Source organism: Castor canadensis, chromosome 5, assembly GCF_047511655.1.
Source record: "Castor canadensis chromosome 5, mCasCan1.hap1v2, whole genome shotgun sequence".
Taxonomy (NCBI): Eukaryota; Metazoa; Chordata; class Mammalia; order Rodentia; family Castoridae; genus Castor; species Castor canadensis.
Genome location: NC_133390.1, coordinates 180,333,996 through 180,349,332, shown reverse-complemented (window position 1 = coordinate 180,349,332; position 15,337 = coordinate 180,333,996). Strand labels below are relative to the sequence as shown.

At 52.8% G+C, this 15,337-nt stretch overlaps 1 protein-coding gene across 1 annotated transcript in view; it reads right to left on the bottom strand.

The window, feature by feature from the left end:
• The window catches only part of Cdh4 (cadherin 4), a 513,311-nt gene that overhangs the window by 67,817 nt on the left and 430,157 nt on the right, over positions 1–15,337 (bottom strand). Inside the window, exon 6 of the mRNA XM_074075054.1 lies at positions 6,158–6,302. Within this exon, the coding sequence (XP_073931155.1) occupies positions 6,158–6,302 (145 nt within the window). The remainder of the gene's footprint in view (positions 1–6,157; positions 6,303–15,337) is intronic.

Sequence of the window (15,337 nt, the reverse complement as noted above, 5' to 3'; positions counted from 1 at the left end):
GCTGGAGTGTGGCTTAAGTGCTACAGTGCAAGCCTAGCAAGTGTGAGGCCCTGAGTTCAAACCCCATAATGGCACAAACAAAGGTGTGTGTGTGGGGCTGTACTTGTCTCCTATGGCTGCCATAATGATGAACCAGGCCAGGGGCTTGGAGTCCATGGGTCTCTACACTGTTACAGGGGTGAGGGGTTAGAGCTGGGCCAGAGTCCAGCATCACAGCGTGGGCAGGCAGCCCAGCTGTGCCACGTGGGACGGGGTGCCCACTCCATTGGGTCTGTGCTAACCCAGGGTTCCAGGCCAAGGATGAGAAGGAAGCCGTCTTCCCAGGGCTTTCCGGGGAGGCTTCCTCAGCCATTCCCTCGCCGACTTTTCCCAGCAGAGGAAGCAGCAGACCAGGACTCTCTTTTCTGCCCTGCTGGAGGACGCCTGCCCCTCACCCGGAGGACGCAGGGCATCTCTCTATCAATTGTGCTGACAGGGATGGGGAGAAGGCAGAGACCTCCCAGCCCAGCTCTTCCTTGGAATTCATGTACAATGCTGCCACACGCCTTAAAGGATTAATTTCACAAGCCTTAAATTGCAGTTTAATTTGAAAACTAATTCAGTCCCATAATTGGCTTTCTGCTCAAATCACTGAGGCTAAAGATTTAAGTTCTTAATATTCAGATGACTTTCAAGTATCTGATGCCATCTGTGCATTAGTCCATGGCATTAATCTCAGGGGGACTTCCACCGGCACAGAAATAAAATAAATAAATACCCGGGGCCCACTAATAGAATAATCTTTTTAAGCGAAAACTTTGCTTTGTATAGATGAAGGTTTCTTTGACTTCATTTGCAGTACGCAGATTTCTCTGCTATTTAATATTTTAAAATGATATTAATTTCAAAAATTCTAACATGGGCTCCACGCAGCTGCGAGGGTCAGGTAGAGCAGTGAGACCCAGTCAGACACTCAGTGGAAACAGCCCATGTGAGACCTGCCGAGGCTGTGCTGGCTGGCCGGCCAGGGGCACTGCAGCAATCCTGATGTCCGGCTGGGGAGTGGTCCAGGAAGGAGGTGCACAAGGGGCCAGCCAATTCTGGGCATGGAGGGCCCATTTACTGGGACATTGCCCTGGGCCAGCCTTTGAGTCCTGAGGCTTTGAGTGACAAGAATGAAAGGCAGATGCCTGGGCAGCATCAGAGGATCCACAGGATCAGTGGCCACAGCTGCCTGACCTCTGGCCCATGGCTGAGCCTTGCAGTTTCATGCTGGCCCAGTGAGGTCCACTGTCCTCTGCATCTGTGTAGACCCTCAGTGGGCCAGAGGCTCCTGCCCACCTTGAAGAACCAATTCCCAAGCTCTCTTGGGCTCCAGGAAACAGTGTCAGATGTCTGCAGCAGGGCTGGGGACTCCTCACCGAAGCCACCTCTGCTCAGGAATACAGGGACAAAGAAAAATGGACTGAGTTCTGCTTAGCAGAGGGGCAGCCTAGCAGTGGGACCTGCAGCTAACAAGTGTCAACAAGACCTCCAAGGGTGAATAGGCCTGACAGACACATGGTGGGACAGATATCCCTGCAAGAATGAGTGTGGTCTGAGGGAGGACAAGAAGCCAGCCTCACAGAGGATGAGGGACGCTCTAGGTGGAGGACATGGCTGTGCAAAGGCCCTTAGGCAGGAAGACTTCACATTCCCAATGACCTGGGACTGTGGCCTCTGCCTGTCCCCACGTGTGCGCCTGGTTTCTCATCTGGACACTCCCTGAACAGGCCAACTGACCATAGACTGAGACTTCTCAAACCATGGGCCAAAAATAAGTCTTGCCTCTTTATAAGTTGATTAGCACAGGTATTTTTGTCACACTGATAACATACTGTATGAGCAGGACCTGCACTCAGGGGCCTTTGTCCAGAGAAATGAAGACTCATGTTTCCGCAAAACACACGGATACCCGTGGCAGCTTTATTTGTAATAGGTCAAGCTGGAAATGACCCAAGTGCTCTTCAGTGGGTGGATGGCTAGCAAGCTGTGGTGTCTGTCACACCACGAATTTTACCCCATGACCCATGATGCCTTGGATAGACATCAGAGGGTCATGTTGAGCCAAGATGCCACCCCCAAAGGTAACACAGTTATGGTTCTGCCTGTGCAATGTCCTTGACAGGACAAAATTACAGAGATGAAAGACAGACTGAGGGTTGCCAGGGGTATATGGTGTTGGGTGGGGACAAGGAAGTAGCTGTGGCTACAAACAGGCACTGAGAGGGGTCCTCACATGGACCCTCTGTGATTTGATGGTATGGGTTGTGGAGCTGTGTGTGGGACAAAGCTGCATAGAAACACACAGAGGCACCTAGATGGACAGACACACAGACATACACAGTACACCCAGACACACAGATATACACAGAACACACAGACACATAGACACAGATATACACAGACCACACAGACACACAGACACACACAGATACATACAGACCCAGACAGACATACATACACAGATACACACAGACACACACAGATATACACAGACACACACACTGAGACACACAGACAGACATGGACAGACACACAAGAGTGCAGGTGCTGCTGGCGAGGCCTTAGTGGGCTGAGGGACTGCCTCCTGACGTGTTCTGGCGGGCTGGATCTCTAGATGTCAACACTGGGGAAACTGGGTGAAGCGTTGATGAACTTGGCTGTGTATTTCTCGCAACTGCCTATGAATCTACAATTTTCTCAAAGCCCGCACGATTTTTATAGACACTTCTTCAGTGACGTCCTCTCCGGAAGGCAGCGGGAATCAGGTGTGGGTGGTGCCGCTCAGGCGATGGTGCCAGCACTGTGCCAGGCCCAGTTCACCTTCCTGGGCCCCAGGCCCCCGGGCGCATACCCTCCTGGGCCTGCCACGTCCCTTCAGCTGGCCCCTTTCTCTTGGGAGTTCCGATGTCTGTTTCATTTTCTGGTGAACTTCTTGAAACCCACAGCACTTGGCTTCTTTATGGGAGTCATCTGCATCCCTGCTAGCTGATGGCCCAGCAGGAACCATTCTTAGTCTGAGCCCCTGAGGCTCAGGGTGGGCCGCAGAGCCAGGGTAGGATGGCTGTGTAGGCGAGTTTTGCTGGACAGTGAATGTACCTTGATTGTCCGCAGGCTGTGGGCAGTGGGGGCTCACACAGAGAGGGAGGATGTGCCCCTTCTGCCCCAGGCGTGTGACAGCCACGCAAGAGGTGTGGGATGGGAGATGGACCCATGGGATCCTGCCCTGGGGCTTTGGTGGGCAATCTGGGCAAGATGTGTGCCCTCCTTGGGGGTTGTCCCACTGCTCAGGCACACCCACTGCTGAGGCCAGCGTGGCCACTATCAAGGAGTGACCATTATCAAGGAGAACAGGGTCAGGAAGTGCTGAGCAACAATCTGGAAAATTCCATTTCAGCCACAGCAGATTACCATATCTAAAACTACTGTCCCCTCTGTAGGGTTCAGTTACTTGCCACCTGCTCACCGAGGACCTCTAGCAGTTGAGACCTCAAGCATGGTGAGCACTGCCTGCTAAAGGGACAGCATCAGAGTTCCCACCCCCTCTGTGCCCAGCAGGAGCAGGTCAGGGTGCCAAAGAGGGAAAAGAGGCTAGGAAGAAAGTGGGGTGAATGCAGGCTCCTCGTGGGACCCCAGAGCCCACACTAGTTGCTAGTGTCCCCAGACAAACCCCAACCTTCCAAAGTCCCTGCTAGCTCAGTCAATATTTAATCTCCTGCTTCTTTCCCATTAGGACGTACACCCGAAGCCTTTCATTAGCCCATCGTTCAGAGAATAATGACTAATTTCTGGCTGTAGTTTTTCTTTATCCCACAAAGGCATGTGCAAAACCTTCCATTATTGTAATTTACTGATGGAAGAGAAGAAATTGCAGAGACGACTTCCAGGACCTGGGACAGTGCCTCTGGCAGCACGTGCCATGTTTTGTTCAGACATCACGTCCAGCCCTTGACTAGGGCCGGTGGAGGAAGAAGGAGGAGCTGGGTTCAAGGCAGCATCAATGGCTCCATCCCAGACTTTGCAGCCTTGACTTTTCCGGGGACAGAGACCAACCCGGAAAGTCAGCTGACATTTAACTCACATGCAGCCCTTGGAAAGCTTAGGAAGCCAATGTGAAAGAAGTCTGTGGACAGAACAGGGCTCTGGACCCACACAGGCTCCTGCAGCAGGGGCTGGGCTGGTGCTGCAAACGGCTTAAGGCTCAGGGGGAGTGCTGAGGGAAGCAGCAATTTGCTGCTTTTGTCACCATGACAAGTAAATCAGCTACACGTTTGGGAAGACTTTTGCTATCGATTTGTTTGTTTTACAATAAGACACTGGGAGTCTGATTTGTGCTAGAAAGGCTAGAAGAATCGCCGTGCCTTTAAATAGGCCCCCAGCCGTGGTGGGCGAGAGGCCACCTGCCTTTGTCCTAAGGGGAAGGCATTGGGCTGCCCCACAGCTCCTCCACGAGGTGCCCTCAGTTGCCCTCATTCCTTCCCTGGGGCTGCTTGCAGCTAATTTGTCTGCCCACTGCCTGCCCTGCCCCTCTAGGGACTGTGGGGGACGAGTGGCCCAAGGTTCCACAGAAATAATGTCACATCCCATTCCCTCCGGTGACACTGGGCTCGCCCATGTCTCACCAGCCTGAAAGACAATCAATGAGAAATGCAACTTGCCTTGTTGAGACAGCAGCCCTTGGAGACGAAGCTATGACAACCTCCGCCAGCTCAGGATGATAAATGTTTGCCTCCTTGTGCCCGGCGGCCGCCACGGCCAGCCGTCGTGACCCTGGGGGGCGGAGCGGGCAGCTCCTCGGAACACAGCCCACACTGGTGCTGAGCGCTCTGGATTTTGATGCAGGAATGGCCTCCGGCTTGCTCAGCACTGGCGGGTTTCTGCAGAGCTTAGGGGCCAGCTGACCAGGCTGGGCCACTGCCCGGGGTCCGGGGCCGGGGTGCCAGCTAAAATGTGGGACATCCACGCAAAGATACTTTCCTAAAAAGTGTGAGTGTGTCCCCACAGTTGCTTGGGACACACTTATGTGTGACAGTGATTTGCTGTAGGTTCCCTGGTTGTCCTTCCGTGAATATTTTAGGGGTTACATCTGGCAGCCCCAGCAGAGGCTTCCTGTGTGGCCTCATCTGCCACCACCCAGCCAAGCTCAGCCAAGTGGGTCCCAGGCAGGGCCTCTCCTCCACACAGGGGACAGCACAGAGCTGGCTGCTCTTTCTCCACAGAAGTCACCTTGGGGCTTGTCAACCCTCAGAGAGGTGCCACCTGCAGACTCAGCTAGCAGGTCAGGGTTGGCCAAGACTGCATCTGCATCAGGCTCCCAGGGTGCTGTTGTTTGCCCACAAGTCACACTGGATGTGGATGCCTGGATTCCCACCCATGCACGCAGTGCACTGCCCCTCTTTGGCAGTGAGTCTCCTTTCTGCCAAAGGAGACAGGGGACCCCTGCTTCATGGTAGTTATGGGATACACAGATATAAGACAAGACTCATGCTTAACAAGGACCCCTGGCACACCATTACTGGGCACATTGGAGTCTGTGATATGCTGTTGGGTCACGGGAAGACATGCTGTTGGGCCAGCTCTCAGGGGGGCAGAGGGTCTAGGTACATGGGCTCATTTCTTGGAGCTGGGGGAGTCTGGGCCTTGTTTCCTAGTGTGCTTGGAACCAAACCCAAAGTGTAGACTGGGAGATCTTGACTGGTGGGTCTTTGTCTCTGGCTGTCTCCTGCCCCAGGACCTTGGCACATACTCTTTTCTTTCCCAGGCTCCCTTCTAGCCCTCTCTGAGTGTGGCCCTTCCTCAAGCATCTGCCCCTATCTGACATGTCACCTCCTCAGAGAAGCCTTCCCTGGTTGACAGTATCACCAGGCCTCTGAGCGCCTGGATTTTCCTTCTGTGCCCATGTCAGTGCAATTCACTGGGACTGCTGGATCTTTGTCTGCAACCCCTCTGAACCCTGAGGTCCTTGAGAGCAGGGGCTGCAAACACCAGTTAGCTTGTGTGTTGTGCGTTAATGGGTGAGGCCTGTGGTGCTGACACAGTGGTGGGGCCCTGCAGACCAGCCCTCTGCCTGCCCGCAGAGTTCATGGGGTCCCCAGAAAGCAAATGCCATGGGATGTGCCGCGTGGCCCCAGCTCACCTGGCTTGGAGCCCTCGTCCACGGAGCCATTGTAGACCTGGTTGATGAACTCGGGGCGGTTGTCATTCATGTCGATGACGTAGATGTACAGGTCGATGGGGTTCTCCACCTTGTTACCGTTCATGTCCACGGCGTGGGCTCGGAGCTGAGGGCAACGCACACACATCAGAGCCAGCACAGGGATCGTAAAAGCAGAAAATATGATATCACAGTCACACTGGACATCCCAGGCCTGCCAAACTGTTCTCAAACACCTGGTGCAGATCAGCCATCCCTTTAGATGTGAGGCCACAGAAAGGCCATTTGTGCCCAGTGCAGCAGGAGGCTTTGACGCCTGCTACTGAGAGGCCGACCCCAGGCAGGGTGAGTGGGGTGAGCAGGGAAGGGGTCTGCACAGAGCCACCTGAGCAAGCACTAGGGGAGGGCTGGACAGGCACCCACCACAAGACCACCTGGACAGGCTCAGGCCTCCCTGTTTCTGCTCACTGCCAGTGCCTGGCACAGCAGGGGACACAGGTGGGCTGGGAAGCCCCTCCTCTCCTGCAGGCAGGGTGGGGAGACCTGGGAACTTCCCAGGGAACTGTTTTCCAGGTAGAAAGAGAAGATACCCTGGACTTGGGCTGCAAGGTTCCAGAGGGGCTGCTGACTCAACCTCTTAATTTTTCAATTTTGCATATTCCACTCATTTATTCATTGAATACATGCCTATCAAGGGCCCACAAGTGCCAGATGCAGGGTTGGACCTTAGATTATTTGGCAATAAAATGATGTGACCACCCCTGGTGCTTCTTACGGGGAGGGAGATGAACCCTAGAAAGGACAGAGCGATCTATTGTTGGGTGTAACAACAGTGGCCTCCTGCTTTGGGAGAGGCCGGGAGAGGCCTTTCAGCGGAGGGGACATTGGACTGAGACCACAAGGATAGGGCAAGGACAAGCAAGGACACAGAGTAGTTGAGCTCTTCAGGTAGGAGAGGGGCTAGCATGGGGCCATCAGGGACCTGGGGCTTTGGGGGAAGACAGCACTGAGTGAAGGTACTTAGGAGAAATGCCTGCGCTGAAGGCCTCCCTGGGACCCTGGGATCAGGAGCTGGTGTGCACCCCATGCCTGCATGCTGGAGGGAAACGGTGGAGCTGATGGTGTCTGTGGGCACCATGCTGTGGCCGGGCTCCCATAGTCCTGAGTGGATCTCACCCTCCAAACTGTGTGTTGAATGGGAGACTGGAGCCTGGCTTTCCTGGGGAAGTAGTGTGTTGTTGAAAGGAGACAGATTAGGACTGATTTCTGGGGAAACTGCAGACTACAAGGTACGATGTGACTGTGCACAGCTCCTCATGGTTGAAAATCTTGAAATACGATTTCAGTGGCCAGCAGACCCCATCCTGCACCCGTTGCCCCTCCTCCTGCAGAAGTGCTTCCCACGCGGCCAGCCATCCTTCATCCTGCCAGCTGCAGCCACACAATGACACGCCAAGTCAGAGGTCAGGGAGCTTCAGAACAAAGTAATTCTGAGCTAAAATTAAAGCGATTATCTCTTACCTTTAGCTGCTGTGCTTTGGGGCGCTATCTCTAGCAACAGGAGTGCCCAGGCCAGATAAGGAGCAAGCATGGCTGCTGGCTCACAGCCAGCAGTTTGTCGGCCCCACTCCCACCTGCCCCCCATTTGGTGGCTTCTGTTGGAAATCTCCAAGCCAAGGTGCTCCCTCTGGCACTCTCACTGGGCACACCTGCTGCGAGCTGGAGGGTGGCATCGCCACGTCACAGAGAAGTCCACTCTTTCTGCGACTTGCAAGTCAGAGCATCGCATATGAAGCGGATTTCCTGTGGTACTTGGGATGCCATTTTTCTTCCCTCCCCACGGGATTAAGATGAGTCAGTGGTGATGTGTGAGCTGGTCTCACAAGGAGCGAGAATGAGCTCGGGAGGAAACGCGAGTGCTGTTGATCCATGGCCTTGCCGATGTGTGTGGAGTCCAGTTCTCTGCCCTCTCTTCTCTGTATCTCTTTCATGGGTGTGAGTTTCCTTAATCCATGTGGGCATTGAATATTGCCTTGGGTGTCTTTGGACATTTTCTTCATCCACAATGCCAGCAGCCAGCACTCACTGTGCCCTGGGCTGCGCCCTGACTATTCTCCATGCCTTCACTCACTCCCATTCTCACAGGAACCTGTGAGACTGGCTTTGCCTGGATCCCTGTTTTGCAGATGGGGAAACTGAGGCCCAGGAAGATTAGGGAACTTGCCCAAGATGACGGTATGGGGCAGGATTCGTGTCTCTTCCTTATGGCAGCCTTAAAAGAATCTTCTATGATGTCATGCAGAGAAATCACTGGAAAGTTTACACGCAGGTCTTTTTCTAAGGTTGACAGGTGTTCACAAATCATTCGCACACTGTCAGGCTGGGACCCAATGATACTGCTCTTGTCAGTCACAGGAGTTGGGCAGAAAATGGAATGGTTTGGGGCACCAGGGAGGTAGAGAGACTAAAATGGCCCCACAGATGTCGTGTCCTGGTCTGCGATGTGAATCCTATGACACCCCCACTCCTGGGGTTGGGTTATGTTGCCTGGCATGGTGGGACTTTAGGTGGGGTGACTGTCTGTGGCGGCCTGATCCACCCACCGTGGGCTACTGAAAACAGAGTCTTCTTGGGTTGGCCTTGTGGTGGGAGAGGAAGGCAGGCGGCCATTCATACTCCAGTGCCGGGTGAAAGTGGGCCCAGGTGTCAACGAAGGCAAGTGCCCTTTAGGAGGTGAGAGTGGCCTCTACCAAACAGCCAGCTAGGAAGTGGGGACCTCAGTCCTGCAACCCAAGGACCTGAATCTGTCACAGCCCAAATGAACCTGCAAAGAAATTCTCAGATACCAAGCCCAGAGTGGGTGGTCAGGGTGGGGAGCTTTTCCTGTCACCACCCCCGCAGTTCTCTCGGTTTTCTCCCTGGCTGTCGTAGGTGAGGAGCATGGGTTGTGGTGAGGGCCAGGGGTCTGCGGAAGAACTTTAGCTTCTCCTTCAGCATGGCTGCTGGTCCTGGATCCCTGGGTACCCAGCAGCCTTGGCTTCTAATTTTCGATAGGGTTTGTTTCATGACCATTAGAGATAGTGGGCCTTTCTGACAGAGCCAGTGCTGAGGGAGGTACTGAAGACAGACCCGTCAAGAGGAATAAACAGAAAAACCCAAGTCAACTTGCCAAGTGCATTGGGAGGGGGTTACTGGGACTTGAGGGTTGAAAGTCTCTGCATGAATACCACTCTTGGGGCTATACCCAAAAGACTGTGACACAGGTTACTCCAGAGGCACCTGCACACCCAGGCACCTGCACACCCATGTTTAGTGCGGCACTATTCACAATAGCCAAGTTATGGAAACAGCCAAGATGCCCCACTACTGACAAATGGATTAAGAAAATGTGGTATCTATACACAATGGAATTTTACGCAGCCATGAAGAAGAATGAAATGTTATCATTCGCTGGTAAATGGATGGAATTGGAGAACATCATTCTGAGTGAGGTTAGCCTGGCCCAAAAGACCAAAAATCATATGTTCTCCCTCATATGTGGACATTAGATCAAGGGCAAACACAACAAGGGGATTGGACTTTGAGTACATGATAAAAGCGAGAGCACACAAGGGAGGGGTGAGGATAGGTAAGACACCCAAAAAAATTAGCTAGCATTTGTTGCCCTCAACGCAGAGAAACTAAAGCAGATACCTTAAAAGCAACTGAGGCCAATAGGAAAGGGGACCAGGAACTAGAGAAAAGGTTAGATCAAAAAGAGTTAACCTAGAAGGTAACACACGCACAGGAAATCAATGTGAGTCAATGCCCTGTATAGCTATCCTTATCTCAACCAGCAAAAACCCTTGTCCCTTCCTATTATTGCTTATACTCTCTCTACAACAAAATTAGAGATAAGGGCAAAATAGTTTCTGCTGGGTATTGAGGGGGTGGGGGAGAGAGGGAGGGGGCGGAGTGGGTGGTAAGGGAGGGGGTGGGGGCAGGGAGGAGAAATGACCCAAGCCTTGAATGCACATATGAATAAAAAAAAAAAGTCTCTGCATGTGAGTAGAGGCAGGTGGTGCTTGCTCCTAGGGTGGCCACCTTGGCCTCTGACCCCACATGCCTGGACCTCTAGCTGCAGGTGGAGCTGCAAGCCCGCTCAGTCTTCAAGGTGCATGCAGAAGTCACTGCCCAGTGGGAGTCCTGAGGTCCCTGTCCCTGGCCATGCTGGTGTCACAAACGACTCTTCACTTGGCAGGCAGCTGAGTGGGGACCTCTTCCAGAGACTTGAATAAGAGCATTTAGCCAGAAGTCACAGTGAGGCTGGCTCTGAGCTCGACGTTCCCAAGGAGGTAGGGTTGGACTGTGAGGAAGAGGACCCAGGGAGCACTCTGCATGCAGCAGGCGTGGACCCCTCGCCCTCCAGCCATGGGCTGGTAGAAGCCTTCCCGCAGGGCAGCGTGTCCACATCCCGGCATCCAGAGCTATCTGTGCTTAGGAGAGGCCTTCCTGCTCCCCACATGCAGACACGGCACCTGGACAGGGGATGCCTGTGCCCCGAGTTCGCTTTGGCTAAAAAAAGACTGAAATGCATGTCAGGAGTTCACAAGGGAGGGGTTGAAGGGTCTCTCTTTTGCCCTACATATGGACCCAGGGAGACAAATTCTTTCTGCTGTGTGTCAAAGCATGCTCTCTTTCTGTGTCTCTGTGTCTGTCTCTCTGAGTCCTTCAGTCCACACATCTTCCTTGATGAAAAGGCCGCTTGGTCTCGGTGCTGTTGTAGGTGCGTATTGAAGGCAGACTGCAGCTTGTCTTGACTTAGCCACCACACTAAGATGGCTATCCCCTGAAGCATGGCTGGTTGAGCATCGTGTCTGGTGTGTTGTCTACTTGGTTCTGTAGAGATGCTGGGGCAGCTGGTGAGCTGAGACCATAAGGAACGTGTGCAAGCCCCAAGTCACTGTGGTCAGATCTCCTCCCCACCACACGGCCCAGAGGTGCCTTCCTAGGTCTCAGAGCTATGGTGCGAGGGACATTTGTTTCCAAGCAGGCCAAGGGAGCAGGAGGAGGACCATGCAGCTGAGAATCCTTGCACAGCTCCCCATCAGGGACCAGGAGGTCATCCCTGCTGCAGACGGGTCCTCAGCTTCAGGAGGTGAAGAATGGCTCCAGACTGTCCTTGACACTGAGAAGCCTCAGAGGTGTTCAGGGCCCAGGCCTCTCCCCTCCCTCAGGCTGACCCAGGCATGAGGGCAAAATCTACAGATTCTCAAGGTCCAGCTGCCATGAAAGTGACACCATCCTGACACCACACAGGGCCAGCTTTGTGCCAGTCACACAGGCTGTGCTCTCAGAAGTGCTCTGTGTGCCTTGCATACTCTGATCTTGTCACCTTGACATTTCTAACACGCTTTAGATGAGAGGCCCCACCCCCACTTTGCATCAGGACCTGAAACTTTGTAGCTGTCCTGGACACATAAAGAGTGTCCAGGATGTGCTGTAGCAGGTCCGAGGTTCACTCACCACACAGTGGCCATGGGCAGGAGGCTTGGAGGTTCAGAGTGGCCTTTTGTTTTTGATGCCTACTTTTTCAGTGGGAAGATTCTTGAAGATGGAGAAGGAACTAGCCTGAGGTGACTCTGGATGCAGCAGGTCACCTGGTATGGGAACACTGAGCTATGTGACGGGCGCTGACAAGAGCTGCCACCTCCCAGAGTGATGGAAGCAATTTTGGAGATGCCCAGAGGCACACAGTGGACAGGAGTGGCAGTCCAGCAGGAAATCAAAGAACCTGACCCAGTCCTGAAGTCAAGGCCTCTGGGAGACGAGAAGGCGGGAAGCAGGACCGCCTCTGGCTGAGGAGTTTTCTTCTTGAGACCATGATAATTAAAAACTAATCTGTGTAATCTCAGAAAAGGTGATTTTAATCAGTAAGTGGCCTCCTTGGGTGGCCCGTGTGAGGCAAAGTACTCTGGGGCTGGACCAGGCTCTGAAGGCCATCTGCTAATCAGGGAAAGAGGGTGCAGACTGGCGAGGGGAGACCTGAACCATGAGGAAGGGGCTGGGGGCTGCACAGAGACCTGCAGTCACTACTGGCTCTGGGGCAAGCCTGAGCCTGTTTTGTCCCCCTTCTTTCCTTCAGCCCCATGACTGGCTGAGCCTCCAAGACTCTGGCAGTGAAGGCTCCCAAAGATTGCATTCTAGAAGGCTGTGTGCAGGTGGAAAGAGGGAGGACTACAAGGGGGGAGGAGGGAGGGAGCAGAGAGGAATGAGGTGGCCCTGGAGCTGGCCAGAGCTGTCCTTGTCTCTGTGTGGTGTGACAGTGGCGGGAAGAAGAGTGCAGCTCTCTTTGTCAAGGGTGACCTGACACTTCACAGAGCGGGGCCAGGGCCCTCCCCAGGGAGCCACTGTACACTGCCCACACGAAGCCAGCAGCCAAGTTGGAGGTGCAACTGCCTGCTCAGGGTTTCCACACTTGTAGTTTGGTTCTGAGCCTCAGCCTAAAAGGACCTGACAACCTGACTTAAGCACATGTGTCACAGGCACTGGCTTCAGAATCATTTTCCTAAACGGTCCTCAGCCTGTGAACAAAACCGTCATTCCTGCTCAGAAAGGACACAAACTCATTCCTTTAGATACTCAGGTGCCCATTCTCCACCCAGATAATGAGGTCATCTATTTTCTCATCGTCTCCCCTGGCCCTGACCTCCACCATCTGAAAGGCAGAGTAAGAGGAAACTCAGATAGTGTATATGTGTAGCCATTGTGTGCCCGCCCACACCACCTCTTCCCAAAGCCTGTGCCCGGCAATTGAGAATCTGGGAACACTGTCTTCCAGAGGGGCTTCAGGCCAGGAAGGATTCAATGACTTCTTATCCCTGCACTGTATATCCTCTCCGAGGTGGGACCGTGTCTACTCCATCCATCTGTATATGTGTGGCACACAACACAGGGCCTGGCATGTACTGAGCGCTCTAAAATGAACCCTGGATGGGTGGATGGATGAGTGGGTAGATGATAGGTGGATAGATGGGGTGAGTGGATGGGCAGATGGATGGATGAATGGATAGATGGTGGGTTGATGGGTGGGTGGAAGTCTGGGTAGGTGAGCAGATGGGCGAATAGACATGGATGGATAGATGAATGTGTGGATGCACAGATGTAGGTACATACGTATGTGTGTATGAATAGATGGACAAGGGATAAAGTGAGTAGATAAAGGGGAAGAGTTTGGAAGTCTGGGCCAACACGTCTCTTGGAAGCCACAGTGAATTGTAGAGCAGATACCAAGTGCTGTGAAACTGGTGGCTGTGGTTTGAATAGGAAATGTCCCCAACAGCTCAGGTGTTAGAAACTTGGTCTCCAGACGCTGGTGCTATTTTGGGAAACTTTAGAAGGTGGGCCTAACTGAAGAAGGAGATCACTGGGGACAGGCCTTTGGAGGTGATACCTGGCCCCTTTCTTCTCCCACTGTTTTCCTGCCTACCATGATGTGAACTGCTCTGCCCTGCTACTCCCTCCCTCCTGTGATGGACTAAAACCATGAGCCAAAGTAAATCTTTCCAAGACAGTTGTTTCTGACATTGTATTTGGTCACAGAGATGATAAAACTGACTAGTACAGGAAATTAGTACCAGAGAAGGGGGGGGGTTGTTGCTGTGATTACCTGAAGATGTGACTCAGAAGCCATTGTAACTAGTTTGTGGGAAAAGTTTGGAAATATGGGCTAGAGAAGCCAGAATGCTAAAAGCAGAGCTCAATGGGCGATTCTGTGGGAGCTCAGAAGACCAGAAAGCCCACAGGAATTCAGACAGTAAAGACTGTGCTCTGAGGATTCAGGTGGGAACGAGGCTTCTGTTGGGCATTGAGCTAAAGACCATTCTTGTTACATTCTGGAACAGGACTTGTCTACATCTTGTCCATGCCCTGAGACTGTGGGAGGCTGAATTTACAGGTGACAGACCAAGCAAGACAGTCAGCACTCAGGTTGTGGCACGGTTATTGCTGGCTGTTTGTAGTGAGACTTGGGAGTAAAAAGCAGAGCAGAAAGGTTTAAAAATTTGCAGTTTGGTTAGAAAAGTCCATGTAAAGCTGGGGTTAAGGAAATCATGGTTTTTGAGGAGATTAGTGCCATTAAAGAGATGTCAAGGGATTTGCACTGGGACAGCAGGAATGATACATTTAGCCCTAAATTCTCAGGAATTGGCGAGACCCCACAGGTTATAGGCTCAAGGGTATGAAAGTAAACTCACTTGAAAGACTTTCCCTGGAGAAGAGAGCGTCTCCAGGGCACTCTGCTCACAAAGGAAGCTGTTTCCTCAGGGTTCACTTCTCCATGCTCAGCCAGGCACTCAGAGGCCACGGCAGCCATGGTCCAAAGGTGTCCTGCTGCTGCTTGAGCTGGTGGCAGACCTTGCATTGTGCACACGATGCTGGCTTTGCAGGCACGCAGAATGCAAGTTATGGGGTCATGGAGGCTTCCACCCAGATTTCAAAGGAAGGTCTGGGAGGCCAGACAAAGTGTGGCAGGGTTGCAGTCCCTGCAGTCAGCCCCTAAGAGGGCAATGCATGAATCTGTGAGGGTGAAGCTGAAGCTTCAGTGGAGACCCCAAGAAACTGGAGATGCCAGGAATGTGGGACGTCTGTCATAGAAAGCCACAGTCAAATGGAGCCACCCACATTAGCAGCCACGTGAGCTACAAATGGCAAGTGGGGTGGGGCTGCCGGAGTCCATTGGAGCTCACACCACAGCACCACGTGCCCCAGAATCAGACGTGAGCTGCAGGATTTAGTTTTTACCCTGCTGGGTTTTGGTCTGATCTATCCTTCCTATTCTCCTATTCCCTGCTTTTGGAATGGGAATGCTTTCTCTGTGTCATTGATCTTGGGAGTTTGTAATTTGCTTTTGATTTTATAGGGGCTCACACCTAAGAGTGCCTTGAGTCTCAGACTTCAAATTTGGACTTTTGCTTAGTTCGGAACAGCGAAGACTTTGTGGACTTGGAGCTGGACCAAGTGCATTTTTCATTATGAGATTTTGGAAGCCAGGGGCAAAATATCATGGCTTGAGTAAGAAACGTCCCCCAGAGGCTCATGAGTTAAACACCTGCTCCCCAGCTTGGAGGGCTGTTTTGGGGGCTGGAGGAAACTTTAGAGGTTGGGCCCTGCTGCAGGAAGAAG